The sequence below is a fragment of the Calliopsis andreniformis genome, chromosome 8, assembly GCF_051401765.1.
Source record: "Calliopsis andreniformis isolate RMS-2024a chromosome 8, iyCalAndr_principal, whole genome shotgun sequence".
Taxonomy (NCBI): Eukaryota; Metazoa; Arthropoda; class Insecta; order Hymenoptera; family Andrenidae; genus Calliopsis; species Calliopsis andreniformis.
The window spans coordinates 4,050,156-4,076,444 of NC_135069.1; the positions used below are offsets into that span (position 1 = coordinate 4,050,156).

General features: G+C 43.8%; 1 protein-coding gene across 4 annotated transcripts in view; it reads right to left on the reverse strand.

Moving 5' to 3' along the window:
* LOC143182700 (glutamate receptor ionotropic, kainate 2) overlaps positions 1 to 17,936 on the reverse strand; it is a 118,422-nt gene extending 100,486 nt beyond the window's left edge. For all 4 annotated transcript variants that reach the window (XM_076383906.1, XM_076383905.1, XM_076383908.1 and 1 more), the window contains exons 1-2: positions 17,801 to 17,936; positions 10,645 to 10,920 (exon numbers count right to left, since the gene is read on the reverse strand). In XM_076383906.1, coding sequence (XP_076240021.1) covers positions 10,645 to 10,717 — 73 coding nt within the window. In that variant the 5' untranslated portion in view covers positions 10,718 to 10,920; positions 17,801 to 17,936. The remainder of the gene's footprint in view (positions 1 to 10,644; positions 10,921 to 17,800) is intronic.
* Between the last annotated feature and the right edge of the window lie 8,353 nt (positions 17,937 to 26,289).

Consider the following 26,289-nt stretch of genomic DNA (forward strand, 5'->3'; position numbering starts at 1 on the left):
CCTCGTAACGACACAATAACAAAATACACTCATTTTTGAGTGACACGACAGTGAGATAACGCGAATTCGTGGGATCGCGATCGCGGAAGGAAATCATCGTGAATTTTTGAAGACTCGTTGGAAAGGAGGCAAGGTTAATCGCTCGGAACAAGGGGAACGCGTTTCTGGTTGAAAACACGAGAGAGGATGGGGGTAGTCAATTCCTTTGTGTCCCTAAGCGAAACCCATAGATCGTACAATGGGACGCCGCTAGCGCATGATTTCTCGCAAAGGATTCTTGTCGATGCATACAAGGTTCAGGTTGCATCGAAATCGAGTTACCTTGCGTCCATAAGCGCGACGAGATGCAGGATAATTCAGTCCCTTCAGAGAAGCTTTTGAACTCGCTGAGAGGAAGATGGAACAGGATCACAGGGTTTGAGCGATTTCTTTTTAGGTCCAGAATCGAAGTAAGAATATGTTGAGACCTTATTAGAGGAACAAGAAGAGTCTGAGATAGGGATAATACCGAGACGTCGATCCCTCCCGAGCAATCAGCGATAATTGTGAAAGGCAATTTCATCTGGATCGATTTCCTAATTGTGGATTACTGGGAGGACGAAGGCGACGAGAAGTGAATGTTCCAGAAGAGTAATCCGACGGGAGAAGTGTTCATCTCGCTTTGCTTGATGAATATCTTTCAGCGATATTCCTTTATTCCCTCCTGCGTCTTTAAATCTTCTCGATCGTTAAAAATTCTTTCTCTTTTTACTGGTTAAATAAATTGTACGCAGTGGCTCAAATATCGGACAACTGCGAGTCCCTTCACAATTCGAGTCAATGAGAGCGCTGACTCGTTCAGGATTCAGTGAACCCTAGAATTCAGTCCCTGGACGGCAGGATCCATCGTGGTTCCATAGGACAAGAGAAAAAGGATTCCCTCGCAGGACAGCCGAACGATCGGGCAAATAAAACACGGCGCAGGGTTCGACAGGCTGATCTCATCGCCGAAATGACTACTTGTTCCACACCCCGCCCGACAATATCAGCCTGCTAACCCTGCCCTTTCCGACGAAATCCCAGCTTCCGTTCTTTTCGAGCAGCTATTCGCTCCCAATGGAACGCGATATTCCATTCTCGAGCGATTCGCTTGCATTTGAGGAATTTACTAGGCGTCCATTGTTCAATTTTCAAATGAAAAGGGTATTCAAGAGTCCTGGCAAAACATTTTTTATAATCCTTGCAGTTTTCGAATCTTCAACAGTGATATAATTAATGCAGAAATGTGAAGGGTGTTTACTATGAATTCTACAATTCTACGTCGATATCTCTGGTCCATAGCTTCTATCAATGTGGACTCACAGATAACCATCTTCCCAGGATTCTAAAGGATCTCCATTGCCAAGGATCCCCATTGAAATTTCTTCACGAAGGCTTCATCAAATTTCTACCCAAGCAGTTTCTACCACAAAGAAGTTTTTCAATCTACTACTAACATCTTCAGGGCTCGCGGGATCCAGCGGAAATCGAGGGTGACGTCTCTTTCGTGGACGAGGGCAGTTTTGGAGCACAGAGCTGAGGGCAACTTGGTCATTACGAGAGCTTCCCGTTTGGTCGACCGTTTCCGCAGCGTAATGCAAACTACAGTCGCCTCTAATTGTGCTCGAAGTACGTCAATTACACGGACAATAGTTAAACCTGGAATTTCTGTGGACCAACAGCGTCGGGAATAATTCACGAAAACCAGCAGTTAATTCGGAAAAATAACCCAATTAAGGCATCCCCGCTGAAGGGGTTGCAGCCCTTTCCCCTTATTAAAGAAGCAACCCCTTCGCCTTGAAATTTATTTGCCCCGTTTATCCAATTACCTCGACTCTTGCTCTGACTCTGACCCTCCCACGCTCTCGTCTAAATGTGAACGAATCAATTAGGGGATGGGGGTTATTTTAAGAGAGCTCGGTGCATATACTTTGAGAGGAGGGGTAACTTTTAATAGCAGTTTGTAAATATTCGTACCGAGTACTTCTATGGAGAACCTAGTATTAACCCTTAAGTTGAATAGTTCAACTACTCAATTGAAACACTGGGAAAGTTCTATTATTGAATCATTCTCGGTAATGCAATCAGGGTAACCCCACTTGTGCCATAATATTGACCCTCTACCAACCGAAAGTTAATATAAGGTTCTACTCTACAGGAGCCTGACACTGAAATATGTAAAATCGTTTCAAACTAGTTTTATCTTCAATTATCTACCCTCGTAAATTCTGAGAGTGCCCAAACTTTTCCCGAATCTCTATCCCCGAGTTTCGTGATACCCAGCCCCTGAATTAACGCAAAGTACACCCCACATTGGAGCAAGTAACTCCCAAACAATATTCTTCAAAACGTGGCACGAAACTCTTGGACCCAGACTCGCGAAAATCTTCTTCCTCAGCTGATCTCATCTATCTCGCCAGGATTATGTTCACCCGCATCTGGATAAGCACGTTAGCTCGAATTCCACTGTTCTTCCACATTTTCTCGCCGATATTTTATCTCAGGAGCGATTCCATCGCTCCTCGCCCACTAATGGGTTTCGACGTTCGATCAACTTTGAGCAGACACGCGTCAAACGGAGGAACGTGTTCGTATGTCGTGGGTGGGCGATCGATCAATCGCAGACCTCACTTTTATTACAAGAAGATATCGCTCGATTGGGAGCAAATATTTCCGACTCGAAGGCTCTTCCTTTTGAAACGTTATCGAAGCTCTACGCGCAGCAAACGAATATCCTCTGGGGCACGAGATTTTTCAAACAGAACATTCTATCAATGGCGACAGAGTTATCGCAAACATTGTAGAATTTTGTAAAATTCTCAGTAGGAGTAGTGCAACTCAGAATTAAAGCTGACTTTTTCATTCCAAACAATCTCCCGTAATTTTACAATCAGTGGACAGTAAAAGGCAAGTAACCCTCAGTTGGAAATCGAAGCAAACTCGGGGTAGCTACCCCGTATGTATATCGCGTAAGAGTTTGTCTAACTTTTCGGATACGTAAAAGTTGCTTTTATCGGATCGTCTCGCGCGACAAAAGTCATCGAAATTTCGAGGCAAGCCGTCAGCCTCTGGCTGCTGAATAAACCGCTTCCCTGTTTACCACGGTGTATGAAAATACGACATCCCTTCGAGTCAGAACGCCGCCAGAGCGTGTCGCGCGCACACGGTCGGAAATTTCACCAGAATATAAATTATCGTCATTACGTACTGGCGAAAAATATAGCCCTCCCCTCTCCTTTGCACATTTTTCAGCAAATATTTGTCCCTTCTTTCGCACTGACACAATCCGGATGCAACCTGAAATTTATTTGACGGAGGAGGAAAGAGAGAGTCGGTACGTTTAAATAAATTTAATTAACGTTCCGCTTTAGACAACACCGTGGGCGGAATGTAAATAATGTAATCTCGGCAGTGTTCCCATTCCCGTTCCTGTTTGCGCAATTAAAGTCTCGGCGCGATGGGAGATCCTCAAACGTTCGCCATATTATCTTCTTTGCGCAGCCCGTCTGCACTCCGCTGAAATAACAATTTTCTGCTGGTCTTTATTACGAGACCAAGACTTTTCAGCGAGTAGAAAATTCGGATTTTCCACTTAGGCAAAGAGACACTTCAATACTTGGCTAAAACTCGAGGGTTCCACTCCAAAATACTTTGACTTTGAGGGCCACAGATTCATCATTCTTCAGTCGATGTCCCTCTTTAGAACAAAGTTGTACAAGTTTGCCTTTCTTGCGAGATGCTTCTTAAAAAATTGACAGTCGTGACGTATCGCTCTCCTACGATCACTTCGTGTCAATGAACATTCAATATTCTGGGCAGACAAATTTTTGAAAAATACTTCTTTTAATAGTCTCTTTTAATAGCTTTTTAATGAAGCGATCGAGAGGGTATTTCGAGTCTTTTAGAATTCCTAGTCGCGTGGAACGCAAAATCGATTTGAAGAATACTTTCGCTCCTCTTTTCGACGATATGAGAATTCTTCGACGAGTTCCATCCACCATTCTCTCCCCCTGTTCCTACACACGATCTTACGCGAGTAATCTCAAGTTCCACGAGCAGCTCGAAGATGAACGACCACACACTTGCGACCAGTGGATCAGAGGATCGTTGATAGCCAGGATGAGGAATGTTCATTGAGTCTGAGCTAACGATATTTACGGCGATAATCGTTATCTAACCCGCGCGTGCCTCGACCGAGCGAGTTTCTATGTAAATGGGAGGATCTGGGAGAACGATAAATCGCTGTATTGTCTATACGTTACACGGTATAACACGCGTTATTTACGTCATCAAATATACGCCGAGAACGGTGGTGGAATATTTTTCAAATAAATAAATCGTCGATATGGGCTTTTATACAGAGCCACCATGTTTGTCGTTAAACGAACGCCGTGCCGAGAGTGTGTTTTTTCACCCCCAACGACGGGGAACTTGCGCCAAGCGCTTCTGACGATATTGTTTGAGGATTGAGGGTATTATACGACTTTTTTTAGATACTTATTTTGCCTTGATTATGGGATAATATTTCGGAGATGGTTTACACAAGAGAGTTTATTCTAAAATTCGTCTAGATTCTAACACTTTTTAGTGTTGACTGTGTTGAAAAAAATATAAGTGTCTTTTGGTTAGTGTACACTTGACTTGGCAATTTTTGGGGGTTAGCACTAGAGTGCAACGAATGCAATTTCCTCAAAAAGCTCAACGTTATAGTACCCATTTCCAGCTTGTCTTTCTGTAAATTCAGAGAAACTAATAAAGATTGACAAGTGACTCCAAACTCTACCAAATTCCTCGTCGCCAGTACAAATGTCGCTAAAAAGCCACTTATCCCATCAAAATTTCATTTCTCAAACCATAATCCTCCCTTTCATACGCTAAAGAAAGGGAACGCCTATCTAAAAACCTAAGAAGAACGTGAAAGACGAACGTAGTGGTTGGTTGATCTTCCCAAGGCCTCCTGAAAGCTTCTGTTTGTCGAATGGGGTGGCTCTCAAAAAATACGGGCGCTTTGGAAAGCGAGCCTCGACACGGTCCTCTGCAGGCGCTAGAGCTGGCGATATGCAACCGCGCCTATGTGCGCGCAATCTGGATCAAGGCCCGTGTCGATGCTTACCTACTAGGAATTCCGATATTGCAACTCAGCGTTTCGCGCCTCAAGCCTAACCATCGTCCATGTGTCAGTGCGCAGGCCGTGTACAGTTGCACGCGCGTTGGCCTCCCCAGTGCATGTGTCCCCGATGCGTGCACGGCGAGCGTGTCTCGTTGGCGAACTTTGATGGAAGTCCCGACGAAAGAAGGGGCGTGGTTAGATGGAGGCGACATTTGCATGAGAAGCATCGCGTTCGATTAGCAGATTCTGGGTTAAAAGCTGAATTATTCATGCCTAAGGCTAATGCCAGTGTTTAGAGGATCTGTTCAGGGGGACGAGGTACCTAGACTCTAGAAGGTGGACTTAAGTTTTTCGGGCGTGGGAGGTGTGAATCGTTAACTCTTCTTGTGGGTATGGGGAGAAGTCGTGTAGAGTATACTCTGCTTGTTTGACATAAGTGGAAACGTGTGTGTGTAAGATAGAGAGAATGTGGATGAGTCCTGCTTGGCTCAAATTAGGGTATTTATAGAGTGACCCGAGAATTTGCTCAAGAGGGATAGACAAACTCTCGGAGTTCGAATTCTGAAGACATTCTACCACTTGTATGTGTTAGAATAGAGGAAACTGAGGTAGTGTTAAATAGTTGGAAATGAGGGAGGTCGAAGAAGAAATACAGGAAAGTAGTTTCACAATTAAGTAGTATGAGTCATTGTAATAGCGTGACTAGGATCGAATAGATTGTGTTATCTTCTTCCCCTACCAATACATATAGAAGATCCTTCAAAGAAGCAAGTAACTCTCTCTCTAAAAATATAATTAAATTGCACCCTTCCGCTCAATCAACTTCACTCTTCCCATCCATCCTCATTTTTACCCGAAACAAAGAAAGCCCAGAGATCTGTCACGATAAACCAATTCCCTCTGAAAAACATCCTATAAGAGAGGTGTTCTCATCGACTCCTCGTTTTCCCCAGAGAACAGAGTTGCTTTTCGTAATTTGTCTTCAAGGATAGAAAACAGAGCACTTAGACACCCCGGAACGACCGCGTCCTCGATACAACGAGGTCGTTTCTTCGACGCCAGTCACTCGGTCTGCGTCGCAAGCCCTTTGAATAAAAACGCCGATGAAGAAGCTCGCGAAACCAGGGCGGCAATATGCTCTTGGCAGCCCTTTGATTCGCCGCCACGAGACAAACGCAAGGAATAAAGCGTCTCGTTCCCTCGAATGGACGTCGTAGAGGGACGCATAAATTTCCCGCGGCACGTCTACCGAGAAATGCCTGGAATACCGAGAATCGCGACTCCAGTCGCAATTACGGGTGCTTGTGCGAGAGACTGGCTCGATCGAATGGAGATCGTAATCTTGTGGGATGAATTATCCCGTTCGCCGCGAAACGAATAGCTTTTCTTTGGAGCTGCGGATGCCAGAAGAGTGACGTGCCGCATTGTCTCCGGCTCTTGGAGGGAATTAAGTGATCTGGTGGAAATGGAAGTGACTGTCTCGGGCTCGGGACTCTTTTGGGGTGCCACGTGGGTGTCGCCGCAAGGGAATTCTTTGGCAGAATGTTTTGTAGAAAATTTTGTAAGTGAAAATACTACATGAAAAGAATTTCAAATATTCAAATTTTAAAATATTCAAATTTTCAAATTTTTAAATATTCAAATTCTCAGATATTCAAATTTTCAAATATCCAAATTTTAAAACATTCAAATATTCAAATATCTTAATTTTCGTATACCTCAATTTTCAAATATAGATGGCCCAATTTTCATTAATCAGATGCTATACCGAAAATTACTGTCCCTCCGAAAATATTCCATCATCAGAAATTCATCACCACCAAATATTTCAAGTCTCCTTAAAGCCCTCTGTATGATAGTATTACCGACGCAAGTGCTTAGGAACAACCACTCCACAAATCACGACCTCAGAGAACCCACAAACGGTGTGTTCGTATATTCACTCTACGCTCGACACGTTATAAAATTTAATCCATCGACTGATTATTCATAAAGCTATGTAGCATATTCATAATACAGCGGAAGAAATGCATAGAAGTTTCCAAGCGCGATAAACATCTCGCTGGTAAGAATCATCGACGGATCATTATCCAGGCCTGAGACTTTTCCCGTGACATTTATTATTATTTCCCTCGGCAGCAGTGGTATTCGAACGACCGTCAGGAAAATAAGATATCGTTAAGACGCGCAGGAACGGTTCTCGAACGTTGGCTGGCAGTGAAAGGTGTTATTACGAATAATCTCCATCGCTTGGGAGGCATACGCAACGCGTTTCGCAGTCGCACAGGCGTATAATAAATTGATTTTATCGGAGTTTCAGAATGCCATGGAAATCTAGCCAGTTAATGGATGCGCAATTAAGTTTCAACAAGCGTAACCAAGGGATATTGGAAATCGTGTTCTCGCATGTCAAACATGGGAAATAACAAATCTCTTTAATTATTCCTCGATTAACATCCTCAGAATTGGTATCGAGTATTTTGTACACAAAGAGTCTTTAGAAATGCGCTTAAACGTCCTGGAAGGGCTTGATCCGGCAACCTCCGATTAACCACCCTCCACCCCATGGAGTACTTAGTCCTCTCTTACATGGAATATGGGCAAAGATTGCTGGATCACTGGCTTCCAGTGAAACTGGTCGACCACACCTTCGTAGAGCTTCTAAGCACATTAGAATTCTCCGGTAACCGGTCATCGAGTTATAAATCTTTAATACTGTTAGCACCATGACTATGAGCTTCCCAGTTCATTGAAGCAACTTGGTACTCAGTAGAATTATTCCAGAGACTCTATCGTTCCAATTGCCTGGAAAAGTCTTTTCACTCGCGCCCGAGCGTCAGACGTCTTCGCCATTGACGCGACGTCGCGATCCCGATAATAACCATCTCGAATGTTAATGCATCTGGCGCGAATCACTGGGTAATTAGAGTGGCGGAGACGCTCGCAGGGATTTCGAGAACTTTTATTCGGGTAACGTGACGCGCTGCCACTGTCGAGGGTGAAAGCACACCCGCGACAATACGACGAGACGATGCTTTCATGAGATGGGGAGGGTTGTATAAAATAACAACGGTCCTCTGAGGCTTGCAACGAGTTTTATCAACTATCGTCTAGCAGACGCCAAAATTGTGCATCCTGCTTGCTATGCTGTGCATTATTGGAGTAATTAGTAGGTCTTACCAACCCCTTGTATTGCATACTTTACTAGGAAGACTAGCTGAACAGAGAATCTAGTAGATTAACTTTAACATGCTATTCCTGTTTCGAGGACCTGGACTAAGTACTAAGTAGCTGTTGTAAGTACTTGCACCAGTATCCTATTGAGTTACTTAAATACAGTTACTTAATTAGAGCTTTCTTCACTTAAAAGAATTGGATAAAATGATTTAGAAACTTTGTAGATGGAATATTCGAAAATTTTAAGTATGTGAAAATTTGAAAATCTAAATTCCATGATATTGGAGTCCTTAAATGACCCCAGGTTGTTCTGCAAATAATTAATTTACTTAGTATTTCCATCAATTTATTCCCCTTGTCAAGTAATAAATGAAATTGAAGATTCTCCAGACGCGTCACCAAAAAATCAACTGGCTTAACAACTGTCCCAGAAATTGAATCAGGCCCAGCCAGTTTCCGCGCACTGCATCGCGATGAAGGTTTCACGCGGATTCTGTTCACAGAAGGCTTTTTCTCGCATCAATACGACAGCATCTCTGTTCGATAGGATCCTGAATAAGATCTACTACCCTGCTCAGGAAGGAAGGAAAATACTATTTCCACCATCGATGAAGGAATGACAATGCACCCAAGGATTGATGCTACCTCTAGCGATACAGAAGAAACTACCTCCAGAAAATCGTGTGTGGATATCAAAATGCAATAATCACGGATAAAAGATAATCTACTTCGTACTCAAAATCTAAGAGAGTATAAATTTCCCTTTATCCCACAATCAAGGGAACGTAACTTTAGCTGCTGTAACTGCTCTACAAACTAATTCCTTTCAAATCCCTTCCACGTGAACAAACTATCTCATAAATATATTACATACAGTAGTGGAGCCATAGTAGTTATACAAGCTACTTGTTCGCGATCTAGTATCATAAGCTCAGTATCGTTTACCACTTGAGCCACTTTTGCGAGATGTCCGCGTAAGCGGTAGCACAGTAGCGAGGGCGTAATTTCCCGGAAACAGGACACTGAAAAATTGAACTACCTCGGCAGCCAGTACGTGAACGCACTAGGAAGTCACGACGTGGATGGGAACAGGATAGAAGCCTGAAAAGTGGCTGCACAGGATCGAATCTTCACCTGTTACCGGACGACTTCATCAAATAGACCTCTTTGCTATTCCAATCGCGTGCTCGAGAGGAGACGCTATGGCGCGAGTCGAACTGTCGCGATCGAATAGAAGGCACGATTGATTTTGGCAGTGCATGTAGGGATCCAATTATTATCGCAAGATTTATGTATGTTATGAATGAGGTATGTCTAAAGACCAGTGCTATAAATTAGTACAGTGCTGCTTATAAGTATTCGACTGGTGTTGGGAAAAATACAGGTTCCCATGTAGTAACTGAAGTATGTTCTTTCCATTTGGTTCGTACTTCTATTATATTTTAAAATTAATTATATAATAATTACAGTAATTGTATTTTTAGCAATAAGTAATGGTTAGTCTAAGCAGTAAATATGAGTTGCTACCAGTAAATCTGTAATTTTCCAAGCGTGTGAAGTCGTTCGAATACTTATGAGTGTTCTAAAGAAATTAATAATTATTTCTACCAATATTAAAGAAAATTGATTTGTTTAAGCGAAACTAAATTCAGGATTGAGGCGTAGTTTATCGATGAAATAACCCTCTGGTTAATAAATCAGAGTATTTCTACATGCAAGCAGGGAACGACAAAATTAACTCCTGCGACAGTTAATTAACTAGACTGGTGAAATCAATTTATCAACGACAGTACTTCGCGCGTTAACTACTTTCCACTAGGGAGAAGTCTTACGTATCGAGGTCGTAAAAGAATTTTGTCGGCGTTAATTAGCCGTCCAAGTAATTAAAGCTGGGTTACTTCCGTGCCACCTGTCAAAGATTACCTCCGCTACATTCGATAAGTGTCCGTCAGGGAGGGTTGGAACCCTTCTTTCAGCCCTTCCGTTAGGAACGAGAAGCCACTGCGAAAAGCTTCGCAGCTGCCAGCGAGATAAATTTAATTACGCACTTAAACATCCTCAGTCGCGTAAATGCACGACATGCGAGCGGTAAATCGTATAAAATTCGCCCTAATTTCGTGATTAGCTCTTGGGAATCTCGATTGAATGCAAAATTATTCACGTTCTTCGGGATGTAGATTAAATTAATTTTTAACAAGGCGGCAACGTTTCAAGTATAACAAAATGAATGTGATTTCGTAAGGAATTTTTCGAGCTCAGTTCGAATGCAATGAATCAGAAAAATGAAACAAAGGTTTACGTGATTCTATAGAATGGTAAGAATTTTTTTTATCACTCACCGATTCTGATGACCGGCGGCAGCGACATGGCAGTGGTGACCAGGATGACAATGATGGCGAACAACAGTGCCATTGTGCCCGACGTAACTTCGTTTTGCACCCGACTATGACATCGTTCTCGCGTACTCCGTCGCGAGGCGAACCACGATGCTTGTAAACAACAGATACATAAACACACGAAACTAGATCCTCTTCACGAACACTATGACACAGAACCGCACATTTTTGGGACACGCCACGTGATCGAGATCCTCAGGACACTCTCATTGTCCACACCTGAAAGCACAATAATTAAAAATAAATTAAATACGCGAAGATATAAAAGACTTCCCTACAGTAAAATTATAAATATTCTCTGAAGTATTCTAGCATATTTTCCCCTTGCCTTTAAATCGGTCTAAACCTCATTAACCATTAATTATCTGAAACATATTCCCCATTTTCACGATATGCACAGTCTGTGATAAAGTTGGCGCACCGAAGTTCACAAAAGACAAAGGACAAAGGGAGACTCAGACGCCCGACGTTCTGATTACACATCGATGGGTGGAAAATTGCAGGTAATTCCTTTCTGCTCAGTAGCAAACGCGCTCGCGTCAATGGACGAATCAATGTACTCTCGTGTCTACACACGACCAGTCATTATGCAGACTAGGCAAAGGTCCTGGCTGAACGGTAACCAATGCGAATGGGTATCATTGCTTACAGGCTATAATTTCGGGCACCGTCGACGGACTTTACATGTCTTCCATCTTGCACATGTACACAAACTTCTCCTGATACCTAATGGATACCATCAGTGTAATGGGAATTCTCACGATATTGCGCGCACACGAATTTCGGTTCGAATTTCATGCATACTCGGATAACACAAAGGCAATTGTTGATTTTAAGGGAGAAACGAATAATCGCTTCACAATAATTACATAATAGTATTTAGCAGAGAATATGTTAAAAAGTGTTTTGTCTTTTCTATGGTACTTAATTGTGATAAATAATTATTCCTAGTATATTTTGAAAATAAAAATTACTCGATAATTCACGTAATAGACTCTAGGAATAAAAAAGTTTGATCCCTAACCCTCTGTCACAATAAGTGGCATCCAAACGTCATGCACCCCTCTCGTAAAAGTGAACACAGAGAACAACGAACTTGTACTCTTCAGTACGTGACTTAATTCGTTTAATCGTCTACTCTGAGCGCAGCTGCAGTCTGTCGATGTAAAACTCTCGTCGAGTATACGATGTAAAAGACTCGGGAGGGGTCGTGTTCCATTTACACGTGGTGAATAAAAACGTCGATACGATTACGCGCGCAATTTGCCGGCACAGCATACTGTTACTGATGAGAATAACGCTCGAGCGAAATGGAGCCCTGGCTGATGCATCAATGGCCGTATAATTACGTTTGGGGGGAGCAGCTGTTCGATGTAATCAAAAAAACAAGTACACCGCATTTCATCCGATAGCTAGTGTCTAGTAATTATCAGGGGCAGTTAAACAAAGTAATGGGAATCAATTTAAAGCACTTCCAATGAACTATCTTCCATTATCTCGTTATCGTAGTAATTGCAGGAGTCACTATCCACTTAATTAGAAAAACTTTCTACTAATTTGTACTATGTAATAAAAGTAAAACTCTGCCTCTACTGGTGCAGTTACTGAATTAATAAATAGGATTACTCACTTTCTTTGGCAAACAGGATGCTGAATCAGAAGCGTGGGTGAGAATCGCGAAGTGAAATGAGGTATGACACTAGATAGAGAACTATAAACACGACGGTAAAGGAACACGTCCTCCCGACACGGTAGCCAGAAGAAGACTGATCGTTTTTATGCTCTCAAGGGTGCTCGAGGAGACGCGTCACCTTGAACTTGTTATCAAAGAGGCATCGGAGCCATATTGACCACGTATATGTAGCCTCTCCAGTAGGTCGCCGTGTAAACAGTAGGCGAGGCAGCGCTCTGGGGTGAAAGCGTCCTTCGAAACTATTTATTGCCTTTCACGTGCAAACAAAGTGACAGAAAGTTCTTCCACGCGCGTTGCTTTTTAAACAGAGACAGAGTTGAGGGCCTCAAAATTGGGAAGAAAATTTTATCTTCGCGAGCACTTTTCGGATCGAGCAGCATGAACTTTCCTCCCGTCTCTCAGGGGGGTATTTCTCACGGTGAGGGAAGGTGGAAGGGACCGCAGAAAGTGGAGTTTCTAACCTGTGTCCAATCCCCCAGTTTGTTTCCAGAAAGACACGGCTGTGTCGTCTCTTTATTTTCGGGGAGCCACCGTTTCATCCCCTTATCGCTTCATCCGACTGTTCTGCCCGAACCACGAGGTACCTACGTCCGGGGAGCAGTTTTCACTACCCCTGGGAGCTATACGAAGTCGATAGAGAATAGCCACACGATTCGAAGCTGGTCGAACGTATTTCAGTCTATTTCAGTACTCTCGCGTACAAGCTTGTCTTCTACAATGTATACTCATGATTTGAAATAGATATCTTTGTTATTCCAAACGTACACAGTGTATATAATACCGCAATAAACGATAATAGATAAACTCTGAAAGAAATTAATAGAAAGATGTGAGGCAGAAGAGGGGTTTAAGTAGAAGACCCAAGTAGAAGTGGATCGTCCATGGTCAGACATGATTTTCGCTTAATATAAAAGGTCTGTGGTTTCTGAATTCGGAGGAATATAATAAAACAAACCATTTAACCACACTTATCTCACAAATATCTAAAAAATACCTTCAATCAGGATATTATACAATCTCATAATACATCACCTAGAAGCTCTCAAAGTAATGATTGAAATACTTCACGATTTCTCTTGAAAGGTCCCCCAAGGAAGAGACGAATCGCTCGGACAACTAGTACCATAGAATCCATCATTTATCCAGGGCTTTCAATCGCGGAACAGGCAACTGCATTCCGTGCACGGCATGAAATCTTTCAGACGTTCGACGTTGCCGCGATCAGCGTTGATCGATAGGGACCCCAGCGCGTCGGTATAAAAAGGGGTTCCTCAAGCAGCGTACGAGTTCGGTGTCGATGCCACATGCAGCTCACGCTTCCGCTATTAGAGTTAACGTAAACGGATTTAAGCTAACCCAATTTACCGAGGGGTAAGTTCGCCCCGCAGCCGTGTTTGTTTGCCGTTTCTCCACGGCTGGCCTTAAGCGGCCAGCTTGATTACGTAGGCGTTCTTTTCCTTCTTCGACCCCGTCAACCTTTCGACCATAGTCGATCCCCTCGTCTATCCTTCGTCTTTACTCACCCACAAGCTGCCACGAGCAGTGACGAGCTGTGACAAGGTTTACGACCCACAACCGAAACCTATCCGACCCAATCCCATCCCTCTGACGATTTTTCATAGAACCTTCTAGCGAGCATCACTCAGGAGGGGGATTAAATATCCTCGAGGGAGTCCAACAACGTCGATGGCTCACGTGAACGGGGTAATTGATTATTTATTGCGCTCCACGCCCTCGTTTGACCAGATCGGGTCCCTCCCACGTTTGGAAGACTCGGTCCCTTCGCGTTGTTCGACTCGAGGATATTTGAGGGACTCGGTAAGCACCAGGATGATGCGATTCGTAAAGTTTTACGGTATCGGAGGGGTCGTTACGAGGAACCGTGGTTCTTCGGAATTTATTGCGACCGATTCTTTGGGACGATGCCTCGCAGTAGGTTATAAGGGGACATCTGTCAGCGACCGATCCATGGGATTATTTATTTCCTTTTTCGCCTTTCTTGGTTTGATTTCTGTAACCACTGATCTCAGCGTTTCTTCAGGTTTGCTTTTTAGATGTTGTTGATTGATATCGTTCAGAGGATTTTATCAAATTCTCGATTCTTGGAGTTCTTTCGGGAATAGGCAGGGAAGCTCGAGATTGAATTCCTTCGGAATCATGCGGATATTTCTTACCTCTGTCCCCTTCGCGCTATTCTATTTCAACGAAACGCTTTTCCGCGCAATTTGAGGTACACAATCTCGACGAAATGGAGCTATATTACTGTGTAGGGTTACGTAACATCAGCGGGGGTTGCTTCACTCTGTCATCTAAATATTTCATCGAATCTCCAAGCGTATTTCAACGTAACCAATGCTACAGAAGAAAACTAATTCTCTGATCTCTCACCCTATACAAAAATATTCTATATTATATTGTTTTCATAGAATAGTTTTGCTATCACCGAGGTAATAAATGGTAAACCATAAAAAGTGTCACAGTCAGCGGGGATGTTTTTTCTGCAAAGGCAGAGTGACGGTTCTTCGACAGCAGCGTGCTTGGAATTCATTGCTCGCGATGATGAATAAGAAACTGGGCACGTGGGGGTGAGATTATCGATGATGAAGAAAGAGGCTGTTCCGCTGCGTCACCCCTTTGGGGAGGGTTTTACGACCCGAATGGAATTAAGCTGGTGAAGCGGCTCGTGGCTCGTAAACGAAAGTCGGACAACAAACTCCGTTGCTTCGTAATAGTTAATCCTCTTTCCGTCTCGCGTGGCGCGTCAAATTAAAAACGGAGAAGCAGGAGGGGACGAACTGACGGACCGGGGACGGGGTTATTAAATGCATTCGAGAGAATGCAACGAGTCGCTTAATTAATCTCATTGGAGCGTATTTTATTCGCTAGATCCGACTCGTGGAATTCTCTGTCGTAAAATAAAGAATTCCCTGCATGGTGAAGCGTAGGTGAACGACACTGGGATGTATCCCTAGGAAACTGGAGAAAGACATTTTAGCTGATTAGGGGTGTGAACGCACGAGGTGTTTTATGGCAAGTTTTTCCGCGTTATTAAATTAATACTTCTTTTATTAACGTGTTGATCTGTGGAGTCCCTTTTCTGTTTTACTTGGAGTTGGTGAATTCGAGGTGGAGAGTATTGAGGGTGTAATTAGAAATTATTCAGTATAAAAGATCTCTTTTTTATTTCGACACCTCTTTTTCATGTTCCACTACTTCCATAGGAAGAATTGCAAGCGAATTTGTCTCTAGCTGGTGTAATGATGAACCATGACCACAGAGCGATAACGAGGAACTATTATTTCGCGAGAACAACGACCACGTGCTATATTCCGAGGGAAAAAATTTTGACAAATTCAAACGAGTTAGTGGCGTGCTCGTGTAACGATCGTGAAATTGTAAAAATTATTTCGCAATTACGGGAGAAGCAGAAATTACAGCTATGAACAATGAACCTTATCCTGGAGAAGAATTTAGTTAATCAGCACGTGCAGGGCTCATCGCCGTGACAAAATTAGAATTTTATATTCCTACCTCAGCGCTTCGCCCACTTATCACTGACACATTTTCACGTCCCGAATCAGCCTGAAATCCCAATTATTGTCAACTCTATCAGCCCTGCGTGAAGACCAGATAACAGGCGCAGAATAGGAAGAGGGAAAGAATCCAAAAGGCGGGTAATAATTCATCCCTGAAGTTCAAAATAGAAGGCAAAGCCAACTTCCCTTCATGTGCAATATTTCAACACCATTAATTAACTCATCCGTTATACACACAACGAGGGAAAATCTGAAGGGAAAAGCGCCGCAGAATTGCGCGCTTAAGAATAATAATTTTTCACTAGCACTCCGTCCATTATCCACTCTCTTCTTTTTTTACAAGCGAAAACTGGCGGTCTTCGAAGTCGAAACGAGTAAAACGACCTTCCCAAGAGTATCGTTGGAAATAATATTCGTCAAATAGTACTTCCAGAAGCGAGATTGTCGCTGTAAAGTGTTTAAGACGTGGCTACAATTATTGCAAATAAAAGTCGAGAGGCAGAGGCTGCTAGGATAGGGGTCGAAAGCGTTTAAGGCGCCACGGAAGTTGGAAACGTCGTTATCGTTGCATCGCGACTGTCGTTATTCTTCGAGGTGGCTCGTTCCCCAGCGAAACCCTCGCTCGCGTGGAAGCCCGAGAAATCATCAAGCCTGCTCGTGCATAGAAGCTTCCAAGTCGAAAAGACCACGTCCTCGTCGCGTGGCTCGAACACACTTGTTTCACGCGCTAGTCGAACTTTCACAGAATCCCCAAACCTCTTCTGACTGTAGTTCGCGCGTTCGAGACAATCGAGTTACCTCCCAAATCGCGGCAAAATTTAATTAAATGGATTGACACGAACTGCTCTGAAATTCTGTGTAACTTCTTATCGATGTAACGTGCCTGTCGACAGTGGGTTAGAATCGTTTAATTTCTAGATATGGATGGGCGGAAATAAAAACGATCTGTTACATAGAAGTACTCCATGATATCATTCATTTCCTCCCATGTCATCAAAAGCAATGGGAGAAGTTTCGACTATTGGGTGACTCGGTCTGTACAGTAATCGTAGAATGTTTACTAGCATGCAATCAATATTAATGACCTTTAAGCCGAAAGTTTCTGCGAGTTCCACTCGATTCTCTTCGAAACTCGTTCCCCGAGAAACTCAATCTCCTGGCATCCAACTGAATGTTCGCGAGTTGTACTAAAGTTGGGTGTACACGTATGAAAACGACAGTGGTGTAGGATTGGCGGTGGTGGCAACGGGAAGGGGTGCCTCGGTGTGGTTCAATGGCCATTAATCGTCAGCCGATTGGAAATGGTTCGGGATTCACGCGTATCTCGGCGTTTCAGGCCTGAGCATCACGCAGACCACTAATACCACGAATCGTTACCTCGGTATATATCGATAACCTCTATCAACACACATCTCGTTAGGCCTGGATCGCTCAACACCTGAACTGACGACTGACACGAGAAAACACTTTGGATTAATAGCCTCTGGAAGGAAGCCAGAAAGAACACACCTCTTTAGTTCCCGAAAGCCACGAGAAGGTGCTATCTTCGGGGTCATCCCCTTCAGATTGTTACATACACTGGGAACTCAGTTTTCTCCAAATCCCAGAGGTAGTCACAGACAAACACAAAGTGGTCCATAGAAGGGGTCCTAATCTACTTTACCCGAACCTAACCCAGAGATTGGACTAGGATCTGCGAGAAGGAAAGAACGCAAGACACTCTGGGGCAACTAACAGTCTCTGGAATAAAGCCAGAAAGAATGCTCTCCTTCGATTGTCCATAAATTAACTGGGATACTTTAAAGCCATGAAAAGCTCCTAACATTTATTGTTGTTTTCTTTGAAGTGGTACATGCACAAGGGTACTTACATTTCTCTCTTTATTCCAAGGATCTACAAGTCAGACGATGGCTAGGGTCCTCTTAAAGCGTCGGGTTGATGCACTTCACCTGTCAGTCCACCTCGCTGGGAGTCCCAATATGGAACCACCCTACCGTGAACACCAGACACACTTTCATTCAACCTTGATCACGCTCACGAGGCTTGTCCTACGTAGCATGCTTCCAAGTACCAGGAAGTTTCATTCCAACTTCTTGGAATGGCTGTCGTTTAAGGTAGCCTAAGTTTAAATTGCCGCGGCAACTTTAGAGATTACACCTTATCAGTTCTTTCCCTAGAATATGGAACAATCGAATGGTTTTCCATTAAATCCCGTCAATCCACTGGAACGAACTAGTAACGCTGCTGGTTATGGTCCTCCAATATAATCTCCACAAGTGTTCACCCCGATAACCCTTACACCGCGTTACCTCAGCCAAGTGCTCGTAACCACCCACGTCATCCCGCCTTCGAAAACTCTCGCGCGTGATCACCGAACTTTCATTAATATTCCAACCTTACGTCTGTGTCGGCGAAGAACACGTGGGCCCCGCGTCGAACTCCAAAATCACCTCTAACTATAATCAAAACTGTTCTTAGACCCTAGTTTCAGAGACCAGCATGCCTTCGCGAGCACCGACCACTATCTTCCATTACCCAAAAGCAATTAAAAATCGTCCCCATAATCCTCTTAATATTCCCTCGTCGCGAAGGGTCAGCAATCCTCGTTAATCCCCTCAGCGGCTCGAGACACCAGCAACAACCCTGAACAGCTTCTCGGGTCTCGATAGGGGTGTCTCACCCCGTTAATCCTTTCGACAAACACTGGGACACACTTGGTATCGCTGATCGAAGGGTCCTGTTTTCCTGAGACGAGAGGACGCGTTGCGTAAGCAGGATTTCCGCTCCTCGGAGCCAGCGGCCACGCGACGAAGAGCACCTTCCCGTTTTTCGTACGCGCGGTCCGACGATCGCGAGAGACGCGCGGGCACTGGCTGCGCCAGGACGATCCACCACCCCCGGACGAGTGCGCGGACCGGTGCCGTGGAGGGCGGCGGATGGCTTTCGAGGGGTGGCAGAGGCAAGAAAGAGAGACAACGGGGTGGATACGCGGCGCAGAGGGGAGGGACAGAGAGAGCGACGCGCACGCTACGCATGCCACCCCGCGAGGCTGTCGACTCTTTTCGGGCAAGACGAACAAGCAAGTGGTATCTGGGTTACTGGACTCTCTGCGACGACCCTGACCACGCTGGGAATTAAGCATGGTTCGTGTTTTAATTGGAGCAGGTTTGATGGGATTCGATGGAATTTTCATGAGGGACGCTATGTATCTGTGCTCTCTGGTGACTGTATGAGAAGAAGCTTAAATAATGGAAGAGAAAATAAAGTGCCAAGAGGCACTAAAGAGTGGGAAATTTTTATAGTCTGTGGGAGAGGTATGTGTCAGGTGCACGTAGGGTCATAAACGTGTTTACGATCAGCTAAATCCAGAGAGACAAATTAAAAGTAGTGGGCGTTTCAGAAGCAGTGATCGAGTGATGTACTGTTGACGCTGTGACAATTTTTAGTTGAAAATTAGTGGAAAGGGAATACTGTATTTTAGAAGAGTTTTCGTTTCTAAGGTTCCTTTGAAACATTTTATACGTGATATTTCGCTGAGCAACTGTACCAAAGGGTCAAGGGTCCTATTTGTTCCACCCTGCTTCTGAAAGAAGTTAACGAGTCGAAGTAATATTTGCTTCTGCAGAAAGTAGATTACATTTGCTCTCGCAGAACTACAAGGGCTCCTTGCAGCACGATTCGCGAGTAGAAAAACCGTTCCTTTTAGCCTTCGAGCATTCAATAAGTTCTCGCATTCAAAGCACGTTAGACGTCTTATCGAGCTGGCGAAGTCGCGTTTCATCCGGATTACTCGACTTACTCTACCATGTCGTGACTTCGCTTTCGAATAAAAATAACGTTGGTAAAAACAAGATTTACCCTTCTCCCGCCTGGAATTTAAAAACACACACCCAACCAATCCTAATCACCTCCCAAGCAAGATGCACCTATCATCCCTATGACTCGATCTCCCTTTCACGGTGACTTCTCTTCACACTAACCCCACTGGCCACAAATCTCGATCATTCTAAGCTAAACGAGATGTCATGCATCAAGAATCAGCGTGGTGCATTCGAAGAATTTTATCATCGACGTGCAAGAGCGTTCCATAGGGAACAGTAGGAATTAATGGAAAAAAAACAGCGAATAATACAGGAACAGCGTGTTCGATCGCAGGCAGAGCTATGAAGCCAGGCAACAGAGACGAGTAGGGCGTCCAGCTAGCAGAGCAAGAATACCAGAAGGCTGGAGAGGGAGGAAGAGGGAGAGGAGTGCTAAACGGGGGACAGAGACGACGCAGAGGAGTCGTCGCCTCCTTCCGACACCCCCTGGAGAACCGAAGATACCATATAGAGGACCAAAGTCGCTTTATCTGGGTTAGTGGACGTCGACCCTGACCACTTCCTACGCAAAGAGGATTGAAATAAACTCGCATTTGTCAAACGTTTCGTTGTTGCATAACGACTGCACTCGATGGCGCGCGTCGATATTAGTCGCGGAGATCCTGAGGAAACTCACCCCCTGAGTTTCATTTTTAACGCAAGTCTGGGAATATTTCTCCCCCAACCACATTAGGAAACTCTGGCGAGCAACTTTCCCAGCGGGGGAAGTTCGTCTCCCCAAAACCGAGCAAATCCCCTCGACTGGTTAACTATTTATGCACCAGAATGCCTGAATTTCCTCCCCGCGATCGAGGAATCTAAATGGTTGGTATTAATTGGTTCGAGTGTGAGTGCCTTTTTGCGAGCCACTCGGGACGAAAACAAGGCGGAGATCGCACTTAAGTTGAAGTGGATTCGGAAGCTTTGAAACCGACTGCCTCGAGCGACCTTTCGGCGCTCTCTGACCTCTTCAGGGGTTGCCTCCACCGCGTCCTTGTAATTGTTCCACTGGTGGCTCGGAGGATCCTTCAATCTATGGACCGACTCTCTTCTGAATCAGGCGCAACAAAACCAGGGGAAATATAGCAAGCGTAAACCTTTTCAGACTGCTTCCTCAATGTAATTTCAAAGTCATGGTAACCTGGCTCAATTTTAGATTTTTTTAATCCATCAATGCATCTCCCTTTTCAATTTTTCATGCTTTATTCAACTATAGAAATCGATCTCCGATTCTGGAATTTTGGAGGCGATGACAGGTCGGGACGCCCTGTTGGGGTCACATGGACCCAGACAAATTTCCCCCGGCGTGTTGATTATTGCAGCCAACTCGGACCACGAAGAAACAAAGGCCACTGATACAGCGTTCCATGCTGGTTCTCCCCGCGGGCTCGAACCGAAACGCCTGACTCCGCCGAAACGCTCGCTTTATTTCATCTCCGTCGAATGAACCTACAAAGATCCTCTAACAAGCTTTGAACTGCCGCGAATTTCGCCCACCGCCACCCTTCAACTTCGACGAGTCAGCTCAGACCTCTCAAACGGACTCCCTCCGTGATTTTTTCGTTCAAGTGCTCCACCCACTTTCGCTGTTTAATCTTGCAAGTGGTCTGCTCGGGATTCAAGCTCTTTTCCTCGGATGAAATCGAATCTGTCGAGAAAGAGAGCTATTCGGAGAGTTTAATTATTGACGCAGCCGCGATCGTTTGACGAAAGACCCAGCGAATGGAACGATTGTCTCGGGACTTTGGAGCTTTAATAAAATTTTCTTCGATCAGGGACAGAACTTCTTCCCCTGTTTTGTACAGGCGTGTTGTAATGGATTCTTCACGGCTGTCACATTCCCTCGACGTCTTTCTTCTGACCGAAGACAAAGACCTTGGCCAGGTCCCAAGAAAACTGCTGACACGTTTCCTGTCGCAGATAATGTAACGCGGTATGCATGACATCGCTGCTAACGGAATGGCAAATTCCCGACGCGGTTGAGAGCCAGGAAGTAAGCTATCGCGATACTTTGCTCCTGGCACACATCGTCCTATCGATTCGGAGTCGAATCCTCCGCTGAATGCATTTTGTTCCCAGCAACATCCGTTATCGCTCCGGCCTGATATCTGGAAGGCTTCGAATGGATGGACCATGATTTCGTTGCCCATCCGCTGATTCAAATCTTTCATTAAATGGAAACCGTCCCTCGTAAAGTTCGATGTTGGAGGGAACCTTTTATTTGTCTGTCCCTCAAACTTGCCGCGATTTGAGCTGTCCCCCACGATTTTCAGTTTTGATAGAACGTCTAGTTTTTAATCTTCTCTGTTAAAATTGAAATTTACACAGCTGAGCTACCGAGAAAATGGATTCTACTTCGCCAAAGATAACGCCAAATTTCGAACAAGAGTATCGATTAATATTTTTTACTGTTTCTACTGTCGATAATGGAACAATAAATTTCCGTTCCAATATTTATACATCACAAATATCGAAGGGACCGTGGAACTTCTGTTTATTGAACAGAGAACGTAGAGAGGTTCGAAAAATTTCCGACCATAGTCATAGTTTCTTGTCCCAAACGAAGGGGAGTTCGATAACAAGCGCGTAATTTCATTCCTACTGTTTGCTGTACGTGAGAGCCCGATGTTTTTATTATTTACAATTCCCGCTTGGCTCTCCTGCCGTGCCACTCGTCGGCGAAAGTAATGCACGCCGATGAAACGATTGAGTAACAAGCACTGTTGCAAATATATCGTTCATATTTGCCTGGGTTCGGGAGTTTTCACGCGAACGACACGCACGGAAAGCAGACGCCTTCCCTGAAAATTGTATACCACGTTCTATCGAGTCTCGATCAGATTCACCCGTTCCTATTATTTACCGCCGTATTCGATTGTATCGCATGAACGACAGTAATTTGCGAGCGTGCTCTGTGTGCATGGCACGAACAAATGTGTGCAAAATATTATTAATTCGCGGTATCTGAACGTAATTAAGGCTTATTTGGTAAATAACAAACGAGTACAATACGTTTGTTATCATGCGCTGAGTTATGAATGGACAGGTATTTATTTTGATTATTCGGCTAGATCAGGTGACCTGTCCCTGCAGTATTGTATTCTGAATTACTACCCCGACGGTGATGCAAGGATTTATTTGACTTATGCTTTGTGTGCTGAATTCCATTTCATTTGCTGATATAGAAACACCCCTTTGTAATCACGTTTGCATTTGGAAATTCGAGGCGTAAAATTTCAGATAGATCACAATTCAGGATTAGGTACAGACACCTAGATTAAGTAAAATAAAATGTGAACCCTGATGAATTACAGGTCACGCCCCCTTACTCAACCCTCAAACCATAAGTCTTCATAGCTGCTGTCAAAATCAGTTTACTTGTCCAATTCGTAACCAGCACCTGGCAGTCGAGATTTACAACGTCACCGCTGACAGATACAAAACAAATTTATTTCAATTCCCTTATACTCTTCGTTATATTCCAGACATCCCTCATCATTAAGCTCCACACTCTCCCTATCTGAATCCACGAAAATGTCTCCCCGTATGCATCAGATTTCCATGAAGTTCTCATCCTTCAGAAAAGGCGCAGAAGTGAAAAAACGCGGCAGGATGGAAAGCGTCGAAGAAAAAGCAACTCCAGTGGAACAATACGATGCGTTCGAGCTGTCGATTGCATCGCGTCTAGAGTGGTGAAGGCTGATCCTCGAGTTGAAACACACCCTCTGTCGAAAAATATCGGTTGTATCGTGTGGAGTCGAGCGATATTGCGTCGCGTGACGAAGATTGCTCCTTTCTCGGTGAAACACGGGCGGCATAAATCACGGAACGCGCGAAGGGATGCTCGCGTCGCGGGGATCGTCGGGCCTTGGGCGAAAAAAACGTTACGTATCGCCGCGAATTGTTTCCCCTTTTTCTCCCGCCTTCCCACCCCCGTAATCAAGCCGCTCCAGTTTCGACGACAGAGCTTTGCCTTTCTTCCGCTGGCACTCGACCGAGAATATGTATCGGTGAGAGCCTTGTCGCGATTTTTTCTCGCGATGCGAGACCTCTGTCACTGCTCTGGGTTCAACTCTACCGCGATTCCTCTTTTCGGTTCGTTTCGAGCTTTTTGGTGGTGTCCATTTCACGGAGAAATTGAATTTTCGAAGGGAACGAGAGGCTTGTGATAGCGATATTAGATAACTAGATTTTAGTGTATCCAGAATCGGAGAAGTGAATAACATCTTGTGCAGGCTTTTAAGTTCGCGAAGTATTTATATCTTTTAATTGTACTACATATTTTTTTGAAGCATTTGTTATACGAAAAATTATGGTGACAAGTAATATGTACAGTAATATGAAAATATGTGTGCATAGATGTATGGATAACTCAGTTAGAAACACGATGGCAAAAGAGATTTGTTAAAGTATGATATACTGTGCACTTACGTCAGATTCCGTGCCTCGATCCATTGCGCAAATGTAATGAAAATCGTTCTGAAGTTTCTCTGAATATGAAGTCGTGGGAATAGATTAGCCTTTTCTTTTTCTAAGTCCTCGTTCAAGTCTGGAGAATAAAAATGTTAAGGATTACATTTTAAACACTTTTTTTCTTATTTAATGTGTTTTATATGTGTTTTGTCTGAAAACCGTACGATTTATTTTAGAAGATAACCTACCAATATTGGCTTCCTTTTTAGATCCTCCTACGATGCACAATAAATAGAGATTTTATGTGAAAATACCAAAAACATAAAAACTGATACTACAGGTATCAAAACTGTGTAAAATCAGCAAGAATTAAACGTTTTTTCTACTTAAAAACAACTGAAAACTGAGAGACAATTCTAACGTCTGAACAGACGCGGTTAGGCCAGCCGCGCTAATGACTGCGCATGCGCGGGGGGTCACGTGACTTTCGACTCAAGTGCGCACGAATATTTAAATTTAACAAGTGTCATGTTTTAGTAAAAGACACGTTTAAACATAAATAAGTCTGATAAATTCAATATTGAACATTTCAATTCAACATATTTTCGCATAAAACACTTTTCTAAATTCAACTATTAAATTCTTTCTTGTATTACCTGTAAAATTAAATGTAGAAAAGTGTAAGACTCTATGTACTCATAAGTCATAGTGGTTTAAGTTGCTGAAATATACTTAATAAATAGCTAATAATAATTTTATATTGAAACTAAATAATTTATCGAAGTTAACAACTTCTGTCTAAAAATTCCTCTACTTCTCTAATAGTAATTGAGGTTCAGGCGGAACGATTGACCACGCTGCAACTCACAGTCTTTCGCAGCAAATCGTTCAGGAGATAAAAAGAGGGGTTTAGAGCAGAAAATATTTCGTCCAGGCGAGCAGCAGGGTTTCATAAATACCGGCATTATCTGCCTTGCGGGGGCCACCATTATTTGTCACGGCTCGATTGCGAATCAAGCGGAATTGTTCATTTCATAAAACCGTTTTTATGTCGCCCGATAAAAGTATCTACGCTACTCTGCTCCCTCGCTTTCACGGTTGTAGTTTATCGCTCGTGCCGCTAACGACGAATTGCATTACCACTGTGATAACGTTTTTACTGGCAATTATTTAGCACAATTTCAACTATTCTGGAAATTCCTACTCCTCTAAAGATCATTTAATCATCGATGTCAAGTTTCCACGTGCAAGGAGACTCGAATCAACGACTTCATGTGTCCACTTCAGCGCGTACTCATCCCCAGGAGTACTGCATAGATTAGCCCCTATCAAACCCGACGAAGCGAAATCGAGGGCCCGCTAATTCGTGCCTGTGTTCGAGACGATTGTTCACAAAAGCTCGCGCGCTTTTATCGATTGGCGGTGTCTTGGATCGACGCCAAATCATTCTCGTCGCCCCACAGCTACAAGGACGACCTTCATCCCCGATGCTGCCACCCCCTCGCGCCCTCTTATCGCTTCTACCTCCAGCATCCGTGGTTCCAGTCACGAAATAAGTATCTTATGCTCTACCTTCCTCTGCTTCTTTCTCTACACGTTCGCCAGATCCACGTATAAGAGGTGAATTCGAGGTAGAAATACGGGATTACTGGAAGAGGTGTTCCAACGAATCCTTTCGCTTGGAATTCGAATTTTAGAGGGAAAAAGGTGCTGAGACTTCGTAATGCTTCTGCTCTAACTGCGATGTATATTGTAGTTAAAAAGGGTTATGAAAGAGTAAGCTTCACTCTGAATCTTTTAATCTGGAAAATTAGTTATGAATAGAAGTAGAAGTTAAAATTGTTACTTTGTACTTTCCACTGGCAATTTCAGGAATATTTTTCCACGGAACCAGATATAAATTCAAGCGTCAGTAGCACTCTGCATTTTATATCTGCATCCGTAATGCGACTCATAAAACGGTTCGACGAATGGAAACTTTACAGTTTACAGTGTAACGTGGAAACTAGCAGTAGATGCGCGACAAAAGCGAGACGAATCGTCGAATCGTCGAATTCAAACCCTTGCGAACATTCTGCTGCTTTCT